Genomic DNA, 19953 nt, shown 5'->3' on the forward strand with positions numbered 1-19953 from the left:
GGTTACAATTGCATGCTTTACCGCTGCACTGGAGTTTTGCCTGTAAGTAACACGCCACTTGTACGATACGGAGCTTCTACGATTCCCTCCACTCTCATCTTCTACATGATCTATTTCAACAACATATAATACGTAGTAATACAACAAATGTTCAATACAATCAGACACTAAAATTTTCCTACAACTCCTCTTTAAAAATCATACCCACATAAAACCATAGTTATTCTCCTTATTTGAGCAATTCTTTAATAGAATCAAGTTTTTCAAGAATAGTTTTTGACTTGCCAGCTTGCTTGAAATCTTCTTTAAACAAATCAGTAATCTTTTCAATCGATTCCAATTGCTGAACATTAAATTGAGATCTAACACGTTCAATTTTTTCCAAATGGTTACTAATCAATTTATTTATTTGTTTATTCAAAGCTTCGTTTTCTTGTGCAACTAAGCCTCTCATTTCATTAGTATGGTTGAATACTGATTCTAATAATTCAAATGTCTGTTTTTGTTTTGGTGGAATGGTGGAATCATTTTCAAGTTCTTGTTTCAAGTTGAAAATTCTATGACTTAAAACATTCAGAATTTCCTCTAAATGGGAAGTAGCATCTCTAGTATCAGCAGTGGATACAGCTCCACTACCACCACCTCTTCTGGGGATTCCATTTTCGTCATCATTAAATGCGTCACCTGTTAATGTTTTGGTGCGTGGTTGATAACTAACTTTAACTAAATTATTACTTTGGGATTTCAATTCCTTTATCTTATCACTCAACTCGTGCAAATCCAACAAAGCGCTCTCTAATTCCTCTTGTGGACTATTGGGAGAAATGTGTCTGAAGTTGTAATAATCATCAGCATCAATTTCAGGTAAAGTTTGAGGAATGGTGTGAGTTCGGTCAAATCCTCCAGCCCTTTCTTTACCTCTCTGTTTTTGTGCCTTTTTAACTGCACCAGCAAGTTGACGTTGTAAAGTACGAACAGTTGGAATGATGAAGTTTGTATCGTTATTTTCTCTAAATTTCAAATCATAATACTTGTTTTGTATAATTTCCCATTTCTTAGTTTGACTCAATGCACGATTACCAACATATTTAAAAGGTTTAATTTCAACAATTAAATACAAGATTAATTTGACATCTTGGGTGGACAATTTGATTCTATGTGGGTTCTTAATGCTGTTGATGTGAGCTAGAGCTTGTGACACGGTTGAATTGTCCAACTCTGAAACAGATTCAGCATCAGTTGTAGGAGTAGATGGCTCTACTTGTGGCTGTTTCAGAACCTGTGCATACTGCTGCTGCTGCTGTTGTTGTTGTTGTTGAAGCTGAAGTTGTTGGTGCTGAATATGTTGATTTTGGTTCAGATGGTGACGAGTTTGTCTTTGACCCAAAGCAGCCATTGCAGCGGATGCAGTAGCAGCAGCAGACTCAGCAGCTAACCCTTGGTAATCAATTGATGCGTGTTGGTCTGAATTGGACGTGCTTTGGTCAGCTCCTCTCGACAGTGCATTAGCCGATCTTTGATGGTGTAATTTCTCATCTCCTCTAGAATCGTGCTGTGAGGACATATTGGGGGGAGATATCGTAGTTCCTTGAAACTTCTAAAAACAATAGTGTAGTTGTCAAGTTGGAAAAAGGTGACGGAGGGACTCTAGTTGTATCAATGAAGCTACAAGTAAAAGGAGTGTCTAAATTTTTTTCACTGTTTGTAGTTGTCTAATGTTTCCTCCTTTTTTAAGATGAGTTTTAGGAGGTCAATTTATAAGTGTAAGTGTTCTATCTTGAGTAATGAAAGGCAGTGTCTGTTATGATCAATTGCCAATTGGAGTGTATGTTATGGACCTGATACTGCTTTTTATTTTGTGGAGTGTCTATGTGTGTGTCGTTAGTTTTGTTGTGACTTTGTCGTTTGACTTGTGTTGTGTGAGTGTCGGGAAAAAGAAAGAAAGAGTGAAAAGTGAAAGGAGTTAAAAGGCAAAAAAAAAACATTTCAATGTCGTGTCTTTAAATATTTTTTTTTTTCAAGACAAGTCACGTTATTTGATTGGTAAATACAACACCAATACAACAAAAAAGAACTTTTGAAGGATACCCTTTACTTTGTTATATTTTCAGAAGATTTGTAGGCAGTAACTTTGTAGACATAGGCCTTGTTCCACCACTTTCTAAATACGGATACGGATGTATTCCAAACTAAATCAGCTGTTGTAAAACCAAATGGTTATGAGCAATAATCGTATGCAATAAAAAAATATTACAATAGCAAAAACAATAAGAACGAAAACCCCCCTCCCAATTGGAACGGAATCAAGCGCAATGAAAGAGAGCGGAATTGTAGCAAAATTCCGTGCTTCTATCCAAAGATCAATAATCGCTCTTGTCTTTGACACTGGGTAGTCGGTGGGCTGACAGTTGGGAAGATAGAGACACCTACGCGAACCCAGCCACCTCTTTCACAAAATAACAACAATTGCAGCGATCTTACCTGTGCTTCTTCTCCTCGTTCTTCTTTGTTTTATATTTGTAATTCAACGGTTTCCCTATTTTACTTAAATTTTAGACACATATAGCCATTAAACAAAAGTCAAAGTATTGTATAAAGTGAAAGTTTGAGGCATTTCACCTGTTGGTAGTATACATCTCATATTCAAACACCTGTGTTGTTATAAATAGTTTCAGGTGTGATAAAATCGCCAATTGAGACATGCACAAAGTATAACTTTCAAAAGATTCACCTGTTGACAGAGATCTTTCAAGTCTCCGCCTTGTTCTGACTTTAAACCCTTACAGTGCCCCCCCCCCCCCCCACACACACACACACAAGAGTCCCTATTGTTCCCGTTTATTAAAAATAAACCTCCACGAACCGGTAACGAAAAGATAATTTCTTATTTGCATTCCAATTACACAAAACTTCAATTACAAACAAACACAAAAAAGGCTGTAAACAAAAGTATACAATTTGAGTAATTTTCTCAACTTATATTTCTATCCTTTTTTTATTGTCTTCTGATAAATACATTACCTTTGTCTTGAGTTGCATCTGTGAAAATCACTTGAAACTTGTTTCATGTCGTCATTCTTGGAGTTAACACCAAATTGAGAAAATATTTTATTTGTTCGTCATCTTTAGAAAAGAGCACCAGATATTTCATCTCGCATCATCATATTCCAATTTGTATACCTTTCCATGAAGAATGCATAAAATAATATTGTCTCTACACTCATATTTAATCTACTCTATTTTATTTCACCTCTTAAACCAACTTTTTATCTTTTTCAAACTCTCACTACCTGATGATCGTTCTGAACTTCCAATACTACTTCCACTGAAAACACCACCAGTACTATTCAAGCTTGATAACGAAGTCGATTTCAATCGATAATATTGTTCATCGCCAAATTTCAATTTCAAACTAGCCATAGCATGATCATCAATCAAGTTCTTGTATCCACCTCGTTGACGATATATTGATAGGGAACCTCCACCACTGGTATTTTGTGAAAATCCTAATGAGCTTGAACTAGATATACATCCTCTTGAATCAAGCCACGTATTCTTTAATATGTAATGACCAAAAACTTGCCATAACAAATCATTTGATGAATAATAATTCATGGGGAATTCATAATTTTCAAGATACGTATCCCAGTCATTAACTTTCTTGGCCAATTTGCGACTTTGATTTTGAATATCCTTGAAGGTGATGTTTTCATTAATAAATGAAAAAATGTGTTCATTGTCTTTACACAATGAATGGATAAATCCATCAGCATTATCTTCACCTGCTAAGTCGAGCAAATCATTGCGTTCAAATTCTAATGCACCAATCTTGTATACATCTTTATTTTCATCACCTTCATCTAGTTCATCCAAGTTGGGATGAATTAATTCCAATTGTGGTGTAGCGGAAACTGAATTGGAAAAATTACTCGATACTGCATCTCCAGTAATGCTGCCCGAAGGTTTGAGTTGATTAGTGGAGGAGGAAGTTTCTGCACTGGCTATTAATATTGCCAATTCGGTCAAGCGTAAATAATGATCAATTAGGTAAGGAGTACTTGGAAGTTCATTTGAGCTTTGATCTAATCCAAGATTAATTCTCTTGAGTTCGTGACTGAGGTCCAATATCTTTTCATTGAAATCATTGCTTCTACCAGTAATTCGATTGAAATAGGTTATAACCTCATCCTTGTGTGATCGTAAAAATGGATTTAGTTTGATCAAGTGTGGTTCTTTATGAACACTGAACTCTTGTCTGTTGGCTAAATTGAGAAGAATCTTGGCAATCAATGTCAATGTACGTTGAGTACTTCCAGTTTGATGGTTCTTGGCAAGATAAAATAATTTGGGATTCAATATAGCTGGACAAAAGAATCGAAGAAACAAAAAGGCTGAAACACAATTCAAACTAGTAGTCTTATCATCAGGTTCACAAACAAGTTCAACTTTACTTCGGAAATTCTTCAATTGAGTCTTTATTTGATCGGGCAAATCATTGGAAGTGATGTAAATCTTGTGCCAAATTTCTTCGGCATATCTCAACAAATTTTGATAATTTTCTTCAACCATTTGCTTCACCCGTTCATCTTTTTCTCGTTCCAAATCAGAGTCATATTCACCATCACTACTATCATCATCAAAATCATCAGCATCATCAATTGTAGAATGATCTTTTCTCAATGCTCGTTCTTGAACTCGCACATATCGAGGATCAACTTCACAATTTTTACCCTCAGCATCAATCTTGGCAAAGAAATCCCCAAACACTTTTTCCAAGTATTCTTGACCAATTCGTAAATTATATTTTTCTAATGATTTGGAAAAAATTGATGATCCTCGAAACAAGGTGTTGAATACATTATTCAGTGATGTGGAACCTGCGGTGTCCTTTTTATCTTGACTATTTCTCTTGTGGTAACTTTTCCTTGAAGCCATATCTAAATTAACCAATTCGCTTTCCATTAGATTCTTAAACCATTCATCTTCAACTCCTAAACTTTGGAAAATGTCTAATAAGACCACACTAATTCTTTCAAATTCTGCTGATGAGACATTTTCATTACAAAACTTGATCAAATCTTTCCAAGGAGCATTCACCAACATTTTTTCCATTGGTTTGAAATATTGCGGTGGTAGGATATGATGTTCTTTTAAATTAACTTCAATTAGAAGCTTCCCAATGGGAATATTATTTGGATCGTAAATGGTTAATCGCATGATATCAAGATTGGTACTGTTGGCGTTGTCTGTTATTGATGGTAGTGGAATTGAATTAACCTGTATACTGTTTACTGATCCTGCACTAGTCATTATTGTTGAACTTGTTCTAATTTGCTTAGTGAGAATATCAGGAGTTACATAAATGGTACCGATAAGTTTATCTTGTGGTGAGTAAGATGCATCGTGATTACACCTTTTGATCAAAATATGAATCATTTGAGTAGATATCGGTAAATCAGTCAGAAACTCCTCCTTCCAAAATGGATTATTTGATTGATTGACAATAGCAGTTCTGGACCAAGGATATCCCCACATTCGTACTTCAGCATAAATCTTGGTGGAGCTTTTGTTGTTGTTGTTGTTGGTGGTGGTAGTGGTGGTGGTGGTAGAGTGAATGTTATTGGTTATATTTTCAAATTTTGCTTCAATTATATCAATAGTCAACTTTTTTGATACTCTGAAATGTGCTTTACTAAAATCACGTAATTGAGGATTTTCCCTATTTTCAATAACCAATTTTGATTCATTGTTAAACGAACCAATATATTCCCGTTTTGCAAAATAGTTTAGCCCAACAAACCAATCTTCTAAATCAATATGTAATGGGAATTCAATAAAAATACGATGATTACTTGGGATGATTTTCCCTTCTCGAGTTAAAAACGTTGTCAATAGTTGATCTGCAGTTAATGTAGTTGTAGTTCTTATGGTGTTATTGTACCGTAATTCTTTCAATTGTCCCACAAATAGTACATTACTGCTATTGAAGATGGAATGGTGCACTTCTCGTATTTCACTAGCCAATATTGTCTTGATATCAATTGAATACAATAGAGTTCCATCCAATTCACTAATTATATTTAGTATCCCATTAGAATTTAATGCACCCATAGCATAAAACCATCCTTCATTAATATTATTATCACCAGATTGTTGGAAAACAGAACCGTTATGTGAATTCATGACAAAATCATCAATTTTCGGTTGATATGTGGGAGCTTGAGGTCCATTGATTATATTCAAATTCTTGTATTTATTAGGCAATGGCCCATATATTTTAAACCGACATACCAATAACTCATTAGGTGGAACATCGATTTGATTGACCACCTTGTTTTCACTATACCACTTTTTGGCCAACCCTTGAGGTTTTAAATTTTGCCACACTATCAAACTACTAATTAAATTACCGAAATTAGCTTTAGATGCAACCCTAATGTACAACTTATCATTATCAAACGTCTTGATAAAAACAGTAGGTGGCTCATCTTCCAAAGTTTCATTCTGTTGATGCCCGTTACGCTTGGCTACCAAGCTTCGTTTACTGGGTGGTGAGTGTTGTTGTTGCTGCTGCTGCTGCTGTTTAGAAGTGGATGATTGTCCAACATTTGTCATAATTTGTATGTGGCATGATTGTAGCGATTGTAATAGTAAATAATGGTTTGCTTGTTCATCAGAAGAGTACAATTGTCCATGCTCAGTGATTGATAATGAATCAACCCTAATCCAACTTATGGAATCAGTTGAGACTAGGAAATCCTTACCTTCAAAAGTACCCTTATCACGTAGTACTGCTCTGTGATACGCTGATTGATGTGACATGGCTCTTCGGGATATATACGGTGGTGGAAATTTATGTAGTAAAGAAAGTTGGTTGTCAAAATAAATGGAAAACGGTCGTTTCAATAAAGAATGCAATTGTCAGAAAATCACACGTAATCAAATGATCCGGGGGAAGAGGAGGGGTTATATTGATACAATGAGTTTATGACTGTAGTGTAGATGTGTCTGGATTGCTTCTAGCTGGCTGTAGATTAGTCTCCAACTGATTAGGGTAGTTTCCGTTTGTCTGTGTTTTTTAAATTTGAATTTGGGGAAATTGGTTGTAAGAATTTTTTAGTTGAAAATAATTTTCTCTCCTTTTATTAATTTCTTTTTTTGTGTTTGTTGTATTGTAAGGCTATATTGTCGTCAATTCTCTTTGTTAAGCTTTTTTGTATTCTCTAGACTGTAACATCAAAACATTTAAACACACGAAAGGATGACGAGGGTGATGATGATGATGATGATGTTGTTGTTGTTTCTATGTTTGATTGTACTAGAGGAGAAAGGGGTGTCAGGAGTATCGGCTGCTAGTACAACTCTTGTCTCCTGTAAGAATTTGGTCTATGGAAGGTAACTAATATTGAATGTACATAGTATCATTCTATCTTTCTTTTTTGTTATGCACTTAATACAATACGCGTTTTTTTTTTCATTTGTAATCTAGTAGATATACACAGTACTTCCTTCCAACACTATAAGCCATTTGTCTTTGTCTTGTCCTATCGTGTGCTATCTAACTTGATTGATCCAGTCTAATGACGAATAGTAACATGTATGTACGGAGAAATCACATCTAATACGACCACTTGTTGTATTAATCTATTTAACTGGCAATTAGAAAAGATTTTTCATCTATAAAACCTTTTCCTCTCCCCAGTTGAGCCTATTCTCATATTTGTTTTGACCTGTAATACATCACTAACATCTTGCAATTATTAAGATGTGTGTAGAGTGTGGATTAATTTGTGTTTTTTGGTTACTCGGTCGACTCGTTGTTGTACCTTTTTTAGATAAAAAAATTAGCCGAAAGTGCATTGAATTGATTGTTTGGTGTTGTGCGTATGTTGACGTATGTCGAGTGCTTTGTGTCAATTTGGGGGAGGGGGTGGGGGCGGTCGACCAAAACCTCCCACATTTATTTCGCGCCACTCACACAGGCAAACGCTATGTATTTTTTTTTCAAAGACGCGCATTTTATGCCCCTGACACCATAAGAGACACATTTGAAATAAATTAGGTTCAAGAAGAAGCTCAGGCAGATGATAAGTCATCATCAAGGGAATTCCCTCACTACCCTATTTCTCTTTCTCTTTTTCTTTTTCTTTCTCTTTTTCTTTTTCTTTCTCTTTATGTTTTTCCCGATTTCAATGAGAAGAGGCGAGACGATGTTTTCCTTCCTAAAAGAGACGTTCTTAGCTCTTAGGGGAGAACACCTTTGAAGCAGGATGCCCCTTCGGTTCTAGAATTTAAACGGCTTGACCGCTTATATCTGTAAACTCTCAGGCTCTTCAAATGCCAAATTTTAAATCCTCTCTTTTATGATCGTTCTTTCTTTCCTCTTCCCACTATAGGTCGTGTATTTGATGTCAAAATACTTCCTTAGTCCCTACAAAAAGAAGCAAAAAAATTTTATTCCGTGCTACTTACCGGACTCTATAAGGTCATTAGTACAATACATATTTTCATTGATTATTTGCTGAACCCCATCTTTGTTAGTAAATTACCAAATTTTTACCAGATGTATCGATTAGGTTAACAACTATTAGATACAATAAAAGAGAAGAAGAACCAAAAGAGAAGTACTAAGGATTTATATACCATCACAGACAGACAATAAAGTTCACCACGTATTTCCTTTCAACAACAGGTAAATACCTAAAACCTCAAGCCATATAATCACGCTTTTCGAATATTTGATCCAAAAGCGATAGACTCATTCACTATGAGTAATTTGATTTCCGATAATTTGGGTGTTACTGCCCATTTGCCATCATCAAATTTAAACGATTTTTCACCATTTGATCAATCACAATTGAATACAATGGCAAATGAAGAAAATTTTGATGATGATGATGACGCTTCCTACCATGAGCATCAACTTCGATTGGCACATGCTGCTCATGTTGGTGCTTTAGTTGATAGCGAAGTAGAAGAAGAAGAAGAAGAAGAAGTGGATGAGGAAATTCTACAACAGTGCGAACATGCATGTGCTTATTGTGGAGTCCACACACCCAACTCAGTTATCAAGTGCAATACTTGTAACAAGTGGTTTTGTAATTCCAAAGCCAATTCAACAAGTTCACATATTGTGACCCATTTGGTCATGTCACGTCATAATCAAGTTAGTTTACATGAAGAGTCAGACTTAGGAGAAACTACATTGGAATGTTATAACTGTGGGAACAAGAATGTGTTTATGTTGGGATTTGTCTCTGCTAAACAAGAATCGGTGGTTGTTATTTTGTGTCGATTACCATGTGCTCGATCAAAGGATATTAATTGGGATACTAGTCATTGGCAAGCATTGATTGAAGATCGTCAGTTTCTCTCATGGTTAGCTCCACCACCAGCTGAAGATGCATTGATTAATTCGGTTATGGTTACACCACAACAAATTACCAAGTTGGAAGCACAATGGAGATTGAATAGAAATGCCACTATAAACGATATAGAAAACACTGATAAACAAGAGGAGGAAGTTTTACCAATTTTAATGAGATATACTGACGGGTTTCAATATCAACGCTCATTTGGTCCCTTGGTGAAATTGGAAGCTGATTATGACAAGAATTTAAAGGAATCTCAGGCTTTAGAACATATTCAAGTGAAATGGGCATTGGGGTTGAATAATAGACATTTGGCTTCTTTCACTCTTTCTACTTTTGAAACTACTGATTTGAAGGTTGCTGTTGGTGATGAAATTATTTTAAGGTATAGTGGAAGTCAAGGTGATGCTTGGCAAGGTCAGGGTTTTATCCTTAGATTACCAAACTCATATCAGGAAGAATTCACTTTGGAATTGAATCCATCTAAAGTTGCTCCACCAACTCATTTAACTACTGATTTCACTGCTGAGTTTGTTTGGAAGGGGACTTCGTATGATCGTATGCAGCAAGCTATGAAGGATTTTGCAACTAATGATGATTCGGTTTCATCATTTATCTATCACAAATTATTAGGCCATGATGTTGCTCCAGTTGAATTTGATATTGAATTGCCCAAAAGATTTTCCCATCCTAAATTGACAGAATTGAATGTATCACAAGCAAATGCCGTTAGATCAGTTTTGCAAAGACCATTGTCTTTGATTCAAGGCCCGCCGGGCACAGGTAAAACCGTTACTTCAGCAACTATTGTTTACCATTTGTCAAGGTTGAATAAGGAGAAAATCTTGGTTTGTGCCCCATCCAATGTTGCTGTCGATCATTTAGCAGCAAAATTGGACTCATTGGGTTTGAATGTTGTTCGGCTAACGGCAAAGTCAAGAGAAGATGTTGAAAGTTCTGTTAGTCACTTGGCCTTGCATAATATTGTTAATAAGACAGCTAAGGGAGAATTGAAAAAGTTGATAAAGTTAAAGAATGAAGTTGGTGAATTATCAGCTGAGGATTCAAAGAAATACATCAAGCATTTGCGGTCATCAGAGTTGAAGATCTTGAATAAATGTGATGTTGTTTGTTGTACTTGTGTTGGTGCTGCTGATAAACGATTATCTCAGTTTAAATTTAGAACCGTGTTGGTGGATGAAAGTACTCAAGCTTCAGAACCTGAGGTGTTAATTCCTATAGTAAAAGGAGCCAAGCAAGTCATTCTTGTTGGTGATCATCAACAATTGGGTCCCGTGATTTTGGATAGAAAAGCAGCAGATGCTGGATTGAAGCAATCACTTTTTGAACGATTGGTTTTTCTTGGACATGTTCCAATCAGATTGGAAGTTCAATATAGAATGCATCCTTGTTTATCGGAGTTCCCTAGTAATATGTTTTATGAAGGATCATTACAAGATGGTGTCACCAATGCTGATCGAGTAGTGGCTGATTCATCATTCCCATGGCCAGTTATTGATACACCAATGATGTTTTGGGCTAACTATGGACGTGAAGAGTTGAGTAGTAGTGGAAACTCCTATTTAAATAGAGTTGAAGCCATGAATGTTGAAAGGATTATCACTCGATTGTTTAAAGATGGTATTAAACCAGAACAAATTGGTGTTATTACTCCCTATGAAGGACAACGAGCATATTTAGTACAATTTATGTCAATGAATTCAACATTGTTGAATAAGCGTGATGAATATCTTGAAGTTGAAATCACCAGTGTTGATGCATTCCAAGGTCGTGAAAAAGATTTCATTATCCTTAGTTGTGTTCGTGCTAATGATACACAAAGTATTGGGTTTTTAAGTGATCCAAGAAGATTGAATGTTGCTTTAACCAGAGCCAAATATGGATTATTAGTTCTTGGTAATCCTCGAGCTTTGAGTAGGAATAGATTATGGAATCATTTATTGGTTCATTTTAGAGAAAAGGGATGTTTGGTGGATGGGCCATTGGATAATTTGCAGTTGTCAATGGTTCAATTAAATAATTATACTACCGCTAATCGGAACTTGAAGCCGGGCGCCACCAATCAAAAGAAACCGTATCATGGACTTGGTGCACCTTCTACTAACTTTTCAACGACAAATTTCGATTCTATTTCAAATGTCGGTGCTGGTGGAAATGATGTACCATACCAATCAAGATTGAAAAATGAGCTTTGGCCGGCATTAAATCAACATAGTCAAGATGGAGAACAGAATGATGATTCTGCTGGTGGCGGAGAAGTGTATTACAATGAGTCTAATTCAATTAGTGCTAATTTCTATTCTAAATTGAATAAATTGGAAAAGAGTTTTGCTAATGGTGGAAATCGATATGCCGATGAGAATATTGAGGATGAGATCAAGAGTATAACTAGTTCGTTTGCTGCTGGATTGAACTTTTAGAAGGCTTAAAGAGAGCAAGAGAGGGAGAGAGAGAGAGAGAGAGAGGAGAATCTGAAAAAATGTACAGAGTGTATAGGTCTAACGGAATAAAGGATTGGGTTGAATATATAACCTTTTTGTAAATCGGAGTTAATTTACGAGGTTTGACAACGACCGAATGGCGTTGATGGTAAAGTGAAAGCCGCTTACAGACCCTACTGGCTGGAGAAAAGTAGCCACCTGGGGGAAAAAGTAGACGCTTGGGGCAAAGTAGTCATCCTCATCTACATAGATGCCCCTCCCCCTTCCTACGGCGAGTGAAATTTTTGGATTGTTTTGTCAAAGCCTTGTTTTTTTTTCGCGATTTGCGAATGATACTTAAAGCAAACTAATGAAATTGCTACGATGACTCTGTTGCATATGTTTTCGATGAGTTTCAAGGGCTATACTCTTTAGATGGTTCTAGAGTACTACGTTTGTATTGTGAATTGAACTGCTGTTAAAACTCTAGTTATGGGAACGGAGTTCATTTTAATCTCTCTCCTATTTCAATTTTTGTTACCGGGCTTCGGATGAATGCGTACTTAATTTTTCGGCGTTTAAATTTTATTTATAGTTCGTATCATAGATTTAATTTTAAAGTTTCCCAGTATAAACAATGAAAATCTCTCAAAGATATAGTTCAGGATCTAAAAAAGACGAATTGGGGCCCCAGTACGGGGGCTGAATATGCGTTCTAAACGGATATGGCGGTACCCTTCCAAAGAGAAAACTCATCTAGTAGAAAACTCTTAAAGATCGGTTTCGTTTCCTTTTATTTTATTTTTAGGAACACGTGTGTGGTGGTTATTATTCCGAAAACACAATGAAGTTTCCATTTCCTAACGGCTTCTGTTGTGTGTGCTTTTTTTTCTTTGCTGTTGTTCTATAGTATTTACTGTTTGATTTTTGCTTTGTTTGCTTTTCTTCTTTCCTCTATTGATATTTATTTTACGCGCTAAACATAGAGATTCTATATATTTTGCTCTGACGTAATTGGTCAGCCAGAACACAAGAGAGATGGCATGCCTAAAGTAACGCACAATGTAGAGGAGCAAAAATGGTCATGGGAATAAGAATGATGCAATGAGTGTTAAGCAATTAAAACATGTAGTAGTTTAGGGTGTAGTTGTTGCAATGGTGTTTATTATTATACTTCGTTAGACGCCCAACCAAAAAAAAAAAGAAACAACCGGAGAAGAGTGAGAAAAAAAGAAAAAAAGAAATTTTCGTATAATTAACACATACTTAAATCAGAGAACACTCAAACACAACAACACACACTTAAAAACACCAACACAATATAATCCAACTTTTTCTTTTCTTCCCTTCACTCTAGTTTCATACTCATTCCATCACTTAAAAATAGAAGTTGTATCAACATCACATCTATTATTAGAAAGGACGACGCTTATCTATTCTTAAACAAAGGAGGATAGAAGAACCACTACAAATCATTCGATTAAACGCTGTTAGATTGAAGATCAGATAAGAGCAATCGATCCACTCGATCACGGAACATCCCCATAGGAGCTTTACGTTGAACCTGAAAAACTTACTTTCATATTGCTTCACTGCTGAGATTTTACCCAACAGAGCTTGCATAAATTTTTATTTACTTTTACAAGTCTCATTAAACTCGACATTTCATTTCACTAATGACTACTGAAACCATGCCATCCATTTCTGAAGAAGAGATCTTAGCATCATACCCACAAATCAGTCAACCAACCCAATTGACTGGATTCACATCCAACTTAACAGAAGAACAGAAAAGTATCACTATTGAATTACGTAAACAATTGGTTGCATTAGGCTACAAGGATAGGTTGGATGATGCATCTCTTTTGAGATTCTTGAGAGCTAGGAAGTTTGACTTAAACTTGGCCAAACAAATGTTTATTGATTGTGAAAAGTGGAGACAAAGTTTTGGTACAAACACCATTTTGAAGGATTTCCATTATGAAGAAAAGCCAATTGTTGCCAAAATGTATCCAACTTATTATCACAAGACTGACAAAGATGGACGTCCGGTCTATTACGAGGAATTGGGTAAAGTTGATTTACACAAGATGTTGAAAGTCACAACCCAAGAAAGAATGCTTAAAAACTTGGTTTGGGAATATGAAAACATGGTTCAATACCGTTTACCTGCTTGTTCAAGAAAAGCTGGCTATTTAGTTGAAACTTCATGTACTGTATTGGACTTGTATGGAATCTCCATATCATCTGCATATAATGTCATTGGTTACGTTAGAGAAGCTTCCAAAATTGGTCAGGATTATTACCCAGAAAGAATGGGTAAATTTTACTTAATCAATGCTCCATTTGGTTTTGCAACTGCTTTCAAATTATTCAAACCATTCTTGGATCCAGTTACTGTGTCCAAAATTCATATCTTGGGTTACTCATATCAAAAGGAATTGTTGAAACAAATTCCACCTCAAAACTTGCCCAAGAAATTTGGTGGTGCTGATGACATTAGCGATGATGACTTACTTTTGAAAGACGTTGGCCCTTGGAGAGATCCACAATTTATTGGTCCTGAAGGCGAAGCTCCAAGAGCTTACGATATATAAAGAAGGAGAGAGAGAGAAAAGATATAGAACAAGGGCTAAAGGAGTTACAAACACATAGTTGAGTATATCCCCTTTCAGCTACTGCTTTTATTGGGTCTGATTTTATTTTGTTTATATGGTTATGTTTTATCTACTTTTTCAAATATCCCTTTGATGTATATTTATAGAAGCAAACTTTTTTTTATATAGTTTATATTTGATATATTTGATAAAGCACACATGGTTAGACTTTTGTATGTTAATGTTTCCTAGATTGGGGTGTAGAAGAGTTGAGTTTCTGTGTGGGTATTTAAGCATCTTTGTGACGACTTTAAGGGTTGCAAATTCTGACTTCGTGGATCCTTTGCGGAAAGAATAAAGTATACGTTTTGATGCAGATTTTCACCATGCAGCAAAACGTTGGCTAAGACAGAGGAAGACAGATAGATACGGAACCTAGATCCTAAGACTAAATCTAGATGTATAGTTACTGTTACATGGCGAGATAGATTTTCAACGATTCCTCATTTTTCAATCCACCCTAGCTAAAACCACTCCCTTTTTACCATCTGGAGGCTATGCTGCTGCTGTCATTGAGCAATTTGGATAACAATCCAATTCATAGTCAGAGATTTAGACATATCGAAAGTCCTCATTACTATCTAGATGAGAATTTACATGAAAATAAAATTGAAGAACTGGCAACCATTGCCTCAGAAATCAACCCAACCTCCACAGAATCAAAATCAAAATCCAAGTTCTTTGAACAGATAAAACCAATTTGGAGTGCTAATGGTAGAAGGTATGTTATTGCTGTTACTGTTATCTTGGCACTTTTTGTACTCGCCCTTATTTTTGTCATCACTTCAACTAAATTGTTGAATGATCCAGTTAAGGATGGAACTAAAGTTGAAAAATTGACAAATATCAAGTATCAACAATTGAAGGCTATTCGAAAAAATATGATAGATTTAGATACACCTGAGAATGAGCATAATAGAACTTCCAATTGGAAGTTGGTATTTTCTGATGAATTTAATAAGGACAATCGAACATTTGGTGAATATGAAGATCAATTCTTTACTGCTGTTGATTTACATTATGGAGCAACTCAAGATTTAGAGTACTACCTACCTCATATGGCAACCACAAAGAATGGCTCTCTAGAGATCACATTTGACAAGTTTAATCATTCTGATTTTGAATATATATCAGCAATGTTGCAAAGTTGGAATAAACTATGTTTCAACAAACAAGCAAGAATTGAAGTTCGAGCAAAATTACCTCATGATGTCCAATATGGACTATGGCCAGCAATTTGGTCGTTGGGGAACTTGGCTCGGCCTGGGTATTTGGCAACAACCGATGGATTATGGCCGTATACTTATAACGAGTGTGATTTAGGAATAACTCGCAATCAATCCACTTTGAATGAAAACATGTCTTATTTACCAGGTCAACGATTGAGTAAGTGTACGTGTTTTGGTGAAGATCATCCAAGTATTGGTGTTGGTCGAGGCGCTCCGGAAATTGACATAATTGAAGGATTATATGAACATGGGCGCGTTGTTGGAGTTCAAACGGTACAAGTTGCCCCATTTGATGAATGGTGGAGACCTGACTATGATTATGTTGATATTAGCAATAAGAATGTAACTCATGTTAGAGAAGATGTGGGGACAGTATATCAAGAATCTATTTCATTGGCTACTTAGTTGAAGATGGATGAATTTGTCAAGTTTACCGTGGAATACAAGAGTTTGTCTCAGAAACAAAGTTATGTTAAATTTGAAATAAATGATTCCTTAATGTTCACCATTAGTGAATCAGCATTAAGATCCAACGGGTTAATCGGATCACGAAAAATTACTAAAGAACCAATGTCAATTATATTCAACATGGGGTTATCAAAAATTTGGAATCCTAAGCTACAAGTTGAAGATTTACAATTGCCAGCAAAATTTTACATTGATTATATAAGGATCTATCAACCATCTGATGCTATTGATTTAACTTGTGACCCCGATGATTTCCCAACAAGTGTATATATTCAATCCCATGCGAATGCATACACGAATTGGGAATTAAATACTTGGAATGATGCTGGTTATGAATTCCCTAGGAACTCTCTTGAGAATAAATGTAGGTCCCCAAGTATGTTTGGGCCTAGTTGAAGGGGGGACTACTAAAAACTGTTGTTTGTTCGATTGTTTGGTGGTGGTGTATGTAGTGTCTGTTGTATAGTACTGTTATAGGTTGCAAATTATCTGGGCATCTTCTGCGTGTGTTGCCTATATTACACAAAAGGCGGGCGAGTTTAAACGATGATCTACAAAATTCATCATACAAAAAGTCTCTCCATTCAGCACAACTTCTCTAGTTTCGACATATAACCATCAACAACCATGCTAAAGTTTCAAGTGTTTCTACTACTAAGCTGTCTCTACAGCCTTGTAGCTTCCAAAACTCATACTTTTGATTGGGAAATCGGATATGTAAATGCTAACCCTGATGGCATGCATGAACGAAGAATGATTGGTATCAATAACCAGTGGCCAAATCCTACAATCAAAGTGAAACAGCATGATAGGGTAATACTTAATCTTCGCAATAGATTACCTGATAGGAATGCGTCCTTGCATTTCCATGGTTTAATGCAAAGGGGTTTCAATGGAGAAGATGGACCGGAAATGGTTACCCAATGTCCAATTGGACCTGGATCGACAATTACGTATGATTTTAATGTAGGCGAACAAACTGGAACTTATTGGTACCATTCACATAGTGGAACTCAATATGGTGATGGGTTAAGAGGAATGATTATTATTGAGTATGCCGATAAGATTGATGAGCCTTATTCGTATGATGAAGATGTGCCACTTAGTGTTAACGATCATTATCATTTAGAGTCGCCTGAAATTATCAAGCAATTTTTATCTAGATTTAACCCTACTGGTGCTGAGCCAATACCACAGAATAGTTTATTTAACGAAACTAAAAATGCAACTTGGCATGTCAAGCCAGACACTACTTACTTGTTAAGAATTGTCAATATGGGTTTGTTTGTATCGCAATATTTGCATATAGAAGATCATAAGTTTGTCATTGTTGAGATTGATGGAGTGGCAGTTGAACCATATGAAGTGGACTCAATTTATATAACTGTTGGACAAAGATATGTGGTTCTTGTCAAGACAAAATCACACAGTGATCAAAATTATCGGTTCATCAATGCATTAGATGCGGAAATGTTGGACTTCGTGCCGGCAGAGTTACAATTGGTGTCAACAAATTACATGGTTTATGATGAAGCAGCGGAAAAACCAAAACATTTTCCTTATTACAATTTTGAAGAGTTTACTGATTCCCTCGAGGGATTCAATGATTTTGATTTGAAGCCATTAAGTGGGGAGAAATTACTACCAGACCCTGATATCACCATCCAAGTTAATTTTTCAATGGAAGTTTTGGGAGATGGTGTTACTTACGCTTTATTTAATGACAAGAGTTATGTACCACCAAAAGTACCTATCTTGTATACTGTTTTATCAAGTGGTGAACTCTCCACCAATACAGAAATTTACGGATCAAACACAAATACTTTTGTCTTGCAAGGTAATGAAACAGTTGAATTGATTTTAAACAATCATGATCCTGGTAAACATGCATTCCATTTACACGGCCACAATTTCCAAGTCATTTCACGAAGTCCTGGTACTGATGACGAAGAGAACCCAGTTAAATTTGATCCCAATAATGATACAATGACTGGTTATCCTGAATATCCCATGATTCGTGATACAGTTGAAGTCAACTCCAACGGATACTTTGTCTTGCGTTTCAAAGCTGATAATCCTGGTGTTTGGTTCTTCCATTGTCACGTTGATTGGCATTTAGAGCAAGGTTTGGCATTAGTCTTGGTCGAAGCACCAGAAGAAATCCAAGCCCATCAAAAACACATAAGCCATAATCATGTCCAAGTGTGCAGAAATGTCAGTGTACCAGTCCAAGGTAATGCGGCTGCTAATATGGATTTCTTGGATTTAACGGGACAAAATTTGCAACAACCGCCGTTACCAGAAGGATTTACTGCCAAGGGATACATTGCCATGGCATTGTGTACTTTGATTGCAATTTATGGAATTTGGTCGATATACAAATATGGAATTGAAGATGTAAATAAAGATAATTCTGCTGAAGTTATTGAACGGTTATATAAAATACTTGATGAGCACGATGGTGGGAGGTAGTGAAGTAAATTTAATGGTGTATAGTTAATGATATGTTTTGCATTTATACGTTTTAATCTTTGGTTGGGGAAAATTTCGGCTATGGTCGCTTAGTTTTACCTTATAGGAAAATGAATTTGCGCGCTTAAGATTGTTCGATTCAGAATATAAAAGCTCGGAAAAGTAAAGCGAAAAGAAAGTCTTGAACTGTCTCCAAGATCCGTAAAGATGACAAAGATTGTGATTGTTGGGTACGTTGAGGAAACAATACTGACGCTACAACAATTGGAAACTAACAGTCCTCTTTAGTGCTGGCATTATCGGTTTCTATACCGCTTTCTGTTTGTTGGAACGCGGAGTTGATGCCAAAGATATAACTATAATTGCCGAGTACTTGCCAGGAGATGAATCGATCAAGTACACTTCACCTTATGCTGGTGGTAATTTCTCATGCATAACTGGTAATGATCCCGATGTGTTGGAATACGACCGATTGACATATACTAATCTTGCAAAAGTTCAAAAAGCCATTGGTGGAAAAACTAAAGGGTTGGATAGATACAAATCAACTGAAATTTGGGATTTCAATTTAGCAAAAGCCAAATATGATTCTTTGAGGAGCTATTTACAAGACTATCAAGAAATTGGCAAAAGTAAGTTGCCCAATGGTGCCGCATTTGGTATTACGTTTCTCTCATGGAATTTTAATTGTCCAAAGTTCTTGATGAATTTTAAAATCTATTTGGAACAACAAGGAGTTCAATTTGTTAGAAAACATTTGGACCATATCATACAGGCATATGGACACGATACCAAGATTGTGTTTAACTGTACTGGATTAGGTGCTCGCTCGTTGGGTGGAGTTGAGGATAAAAATGTGTATCCAGCCAGGGGTCAAGTAGTTGTCATTAAAGCACCACACATCATGGAGAATGTTATGCGTTGGGGCAATGACGAACCAACATACATAATCAAAAGACCTTATTCTCATGATCAATTGATTTTAGGTGGATTTTATCAAAAGGGCGATTGGACTCCAGATACCTTAAAACAGCAAAGTGATGATGTGTTGAAAAGAACCACACAATTGTTTCCTAAGATTTTGAATGATAATCCACATGGAAACAAGATTGAAGACTTAGAAGTTATTAGAGTTGTCGCTGGTTTGCGCCCTGGAAGACATGGAGGAACGAGAATTGAAAAGGAGAAATTGGATGAAGGGAAGGTGCTTGTGCACAACTATGGTGCTGGCGGTTATGGGGATCAATCAGGGTTAGGTATGGCTTATAAAGCTGTGCAATTAGCATTAGATGGGGCTAAGTTGTAAATAATGAAT

General features: G+C 36.1%; 8 protein-coding genes across 8 annotated transcripts; 6 read left to right on the plus strand and 2 right to left on the minus strand. All coding sequences in view use genetic code 12, as the record gives it.

Moving 5' to 3' along the window:
* Nucleotides 1-229: 229 nt before the first annotated feature.
* Nucleotides 230-1564, minus strand: CORT_0E06180 (hypothetical protein; the record flags this gene model as incomplete). Its single annotated transcript, XM_003870281.1, has 1 exon — nucleotides 230-1564. One exon carries the CDS (start codon nucleotides 1562-1564, stop codon nucleotides 230-232), a length of 1335 nt encoding a protein of 444 aa, XP_003870330.1.
* A 1682-nt stretch (nucleotides 1565-3246) lies between these two features.
* CORT_0E06190 (Bud2 GTPase activating protein (GAP) for Rsr1p) lies at nucleotides 3247-6822 on the minus strand (the record flags this gene model as incomplete). Its single annotated transcript, XM_003870282.1, has 1 exon — nucleotides 3247-6822. One exon carries the CDS (start codon nucleotides 6820-6822, stop codon nucleotides 3247-3249), a length of 3576 nt encoding a protein of 1191 aa, XP_003870331.1.
* Nucleotides 6823-8767: 1945 nt separating this feature from the next.
* Nucleotides 8768-11812, plus strand: CORT_0E06200 (Nam7 protein; the record flags this gene model as incomplete). Its single annotated transcript, XM_003870283.1, has 1 exon — nucleotides 8768-11812. One exon carries the CDS (start codon nucleotides 8768-8770, stop codon nucleotides 11810-11812), a length of 3045 nt encoding a protein of 1014 aa, XP_003870332.1.
* A 1676-nt stretch (nucleotides 11813-13488) lies between these two features.
* CORT_0E06210 (Sec14 protein) lies at nucleotides 13489-14409 on the plus strand (the record flags this gene model as incomplete). The annotated part of the gene is made up of 1 exon (XM_003870284.1): nucleotides 13489-14409. The coding sequence occupies one exon, from the start codon at nucleotides 13489-13491 to the stop codon at nucleotides 14407-14409; it is 921 nt and encodes a 306-aa protein (XP_003870333.1).
* A 557-nt stretch (nucleotides 14410-14966) lies between these two features.
* Nucleotides 14967-16103, plus strand: CORT_0E06220 (Kre62 subunit of glucan synthase; the record flags this gene model as incomplete). The annotated part of the gene is made up of 1 exon (XM_003870285.1): nucleotides 14967-16103. The coding sequence occupies one exon, from the start codon at nucleotides 14967-14969 to the stop codon at nucleotides 16101-16103; it is 1137 nt and encodes a 378-aa protein (XP_003870334.1).
* A 6-nt stretch (nucleotides 16104-16109) lies between these two features.
* On the plus strand, nucleotides 16110-16562 carry CORT_0E06230 (Kre62 subunit of glucan synthase; the record flags this gene model as incomplete). Its single annotated transcript, XM_003870286.1, has 1 exon — nucleotides 16110-16562. The coding sequence occupies one exon, from the start codon at nucleotides 16110-16112 to the stop codon at nucleotides 16560-16562; it is 453 nt and encodes a 150-aa protein (XP_003870335.1).
* Nucleotides 16563-16793: 231 nt separating this feature from the next.
* Nucleotides 16794-18638, plus strand: CORT_0E06240 (Fet33 multicopper ferro-O2-oxidoreductase; the record flags this gene model as incomplete). The annotated part of the gene is made up of 1 exon (XM_003870287.1): nucleotides 16794-18638. The coding sequence occupies one exon, from the start codon at nucleotides 16794-16796 to the stop codon at nucleotides 18636-18638; it is 1845 nt and encodes a 614-aa protein (XP_003870336.1).
* A 207-nt stretch (nucleotides 18639-18845) lies between these two features.
* CORT_0E06250 (Ifg3 D-amino acid oxidase) lies at nucleotides 18846-19944 on the plus strand (the record flags this gene model as incomplete). The annotated part of the gene is made up of 2 exons (XM_003870288.1): nucleotides 18846-18868; nucleotides 18927-19944. 2 exons carry the CDS (start codon nucleotides 18846-18848, stop codon nucleotides 19942-19944), a joined length of 1041 nt encoding a protein of 346 aa, XP_003870337.1.
* Between the last annotated feature and the right edge of the window lie 9 nt (nucleotides 19945-19953).

Source organism: Candida orthopsilosis (assembly GCF_000315875.1).
Source record: "Candida orthopsilosis Co 90-125, chromosome 5 draft sequence".
NCBI classification, from domain to species: domain Eukaryota; kingdom Fungi; phylum Ascomycota; class Pichiomycetes; order Serinales; family Debaryomycetaceae; genus Lodderomyces; species Lodderomyces orthopsilosis.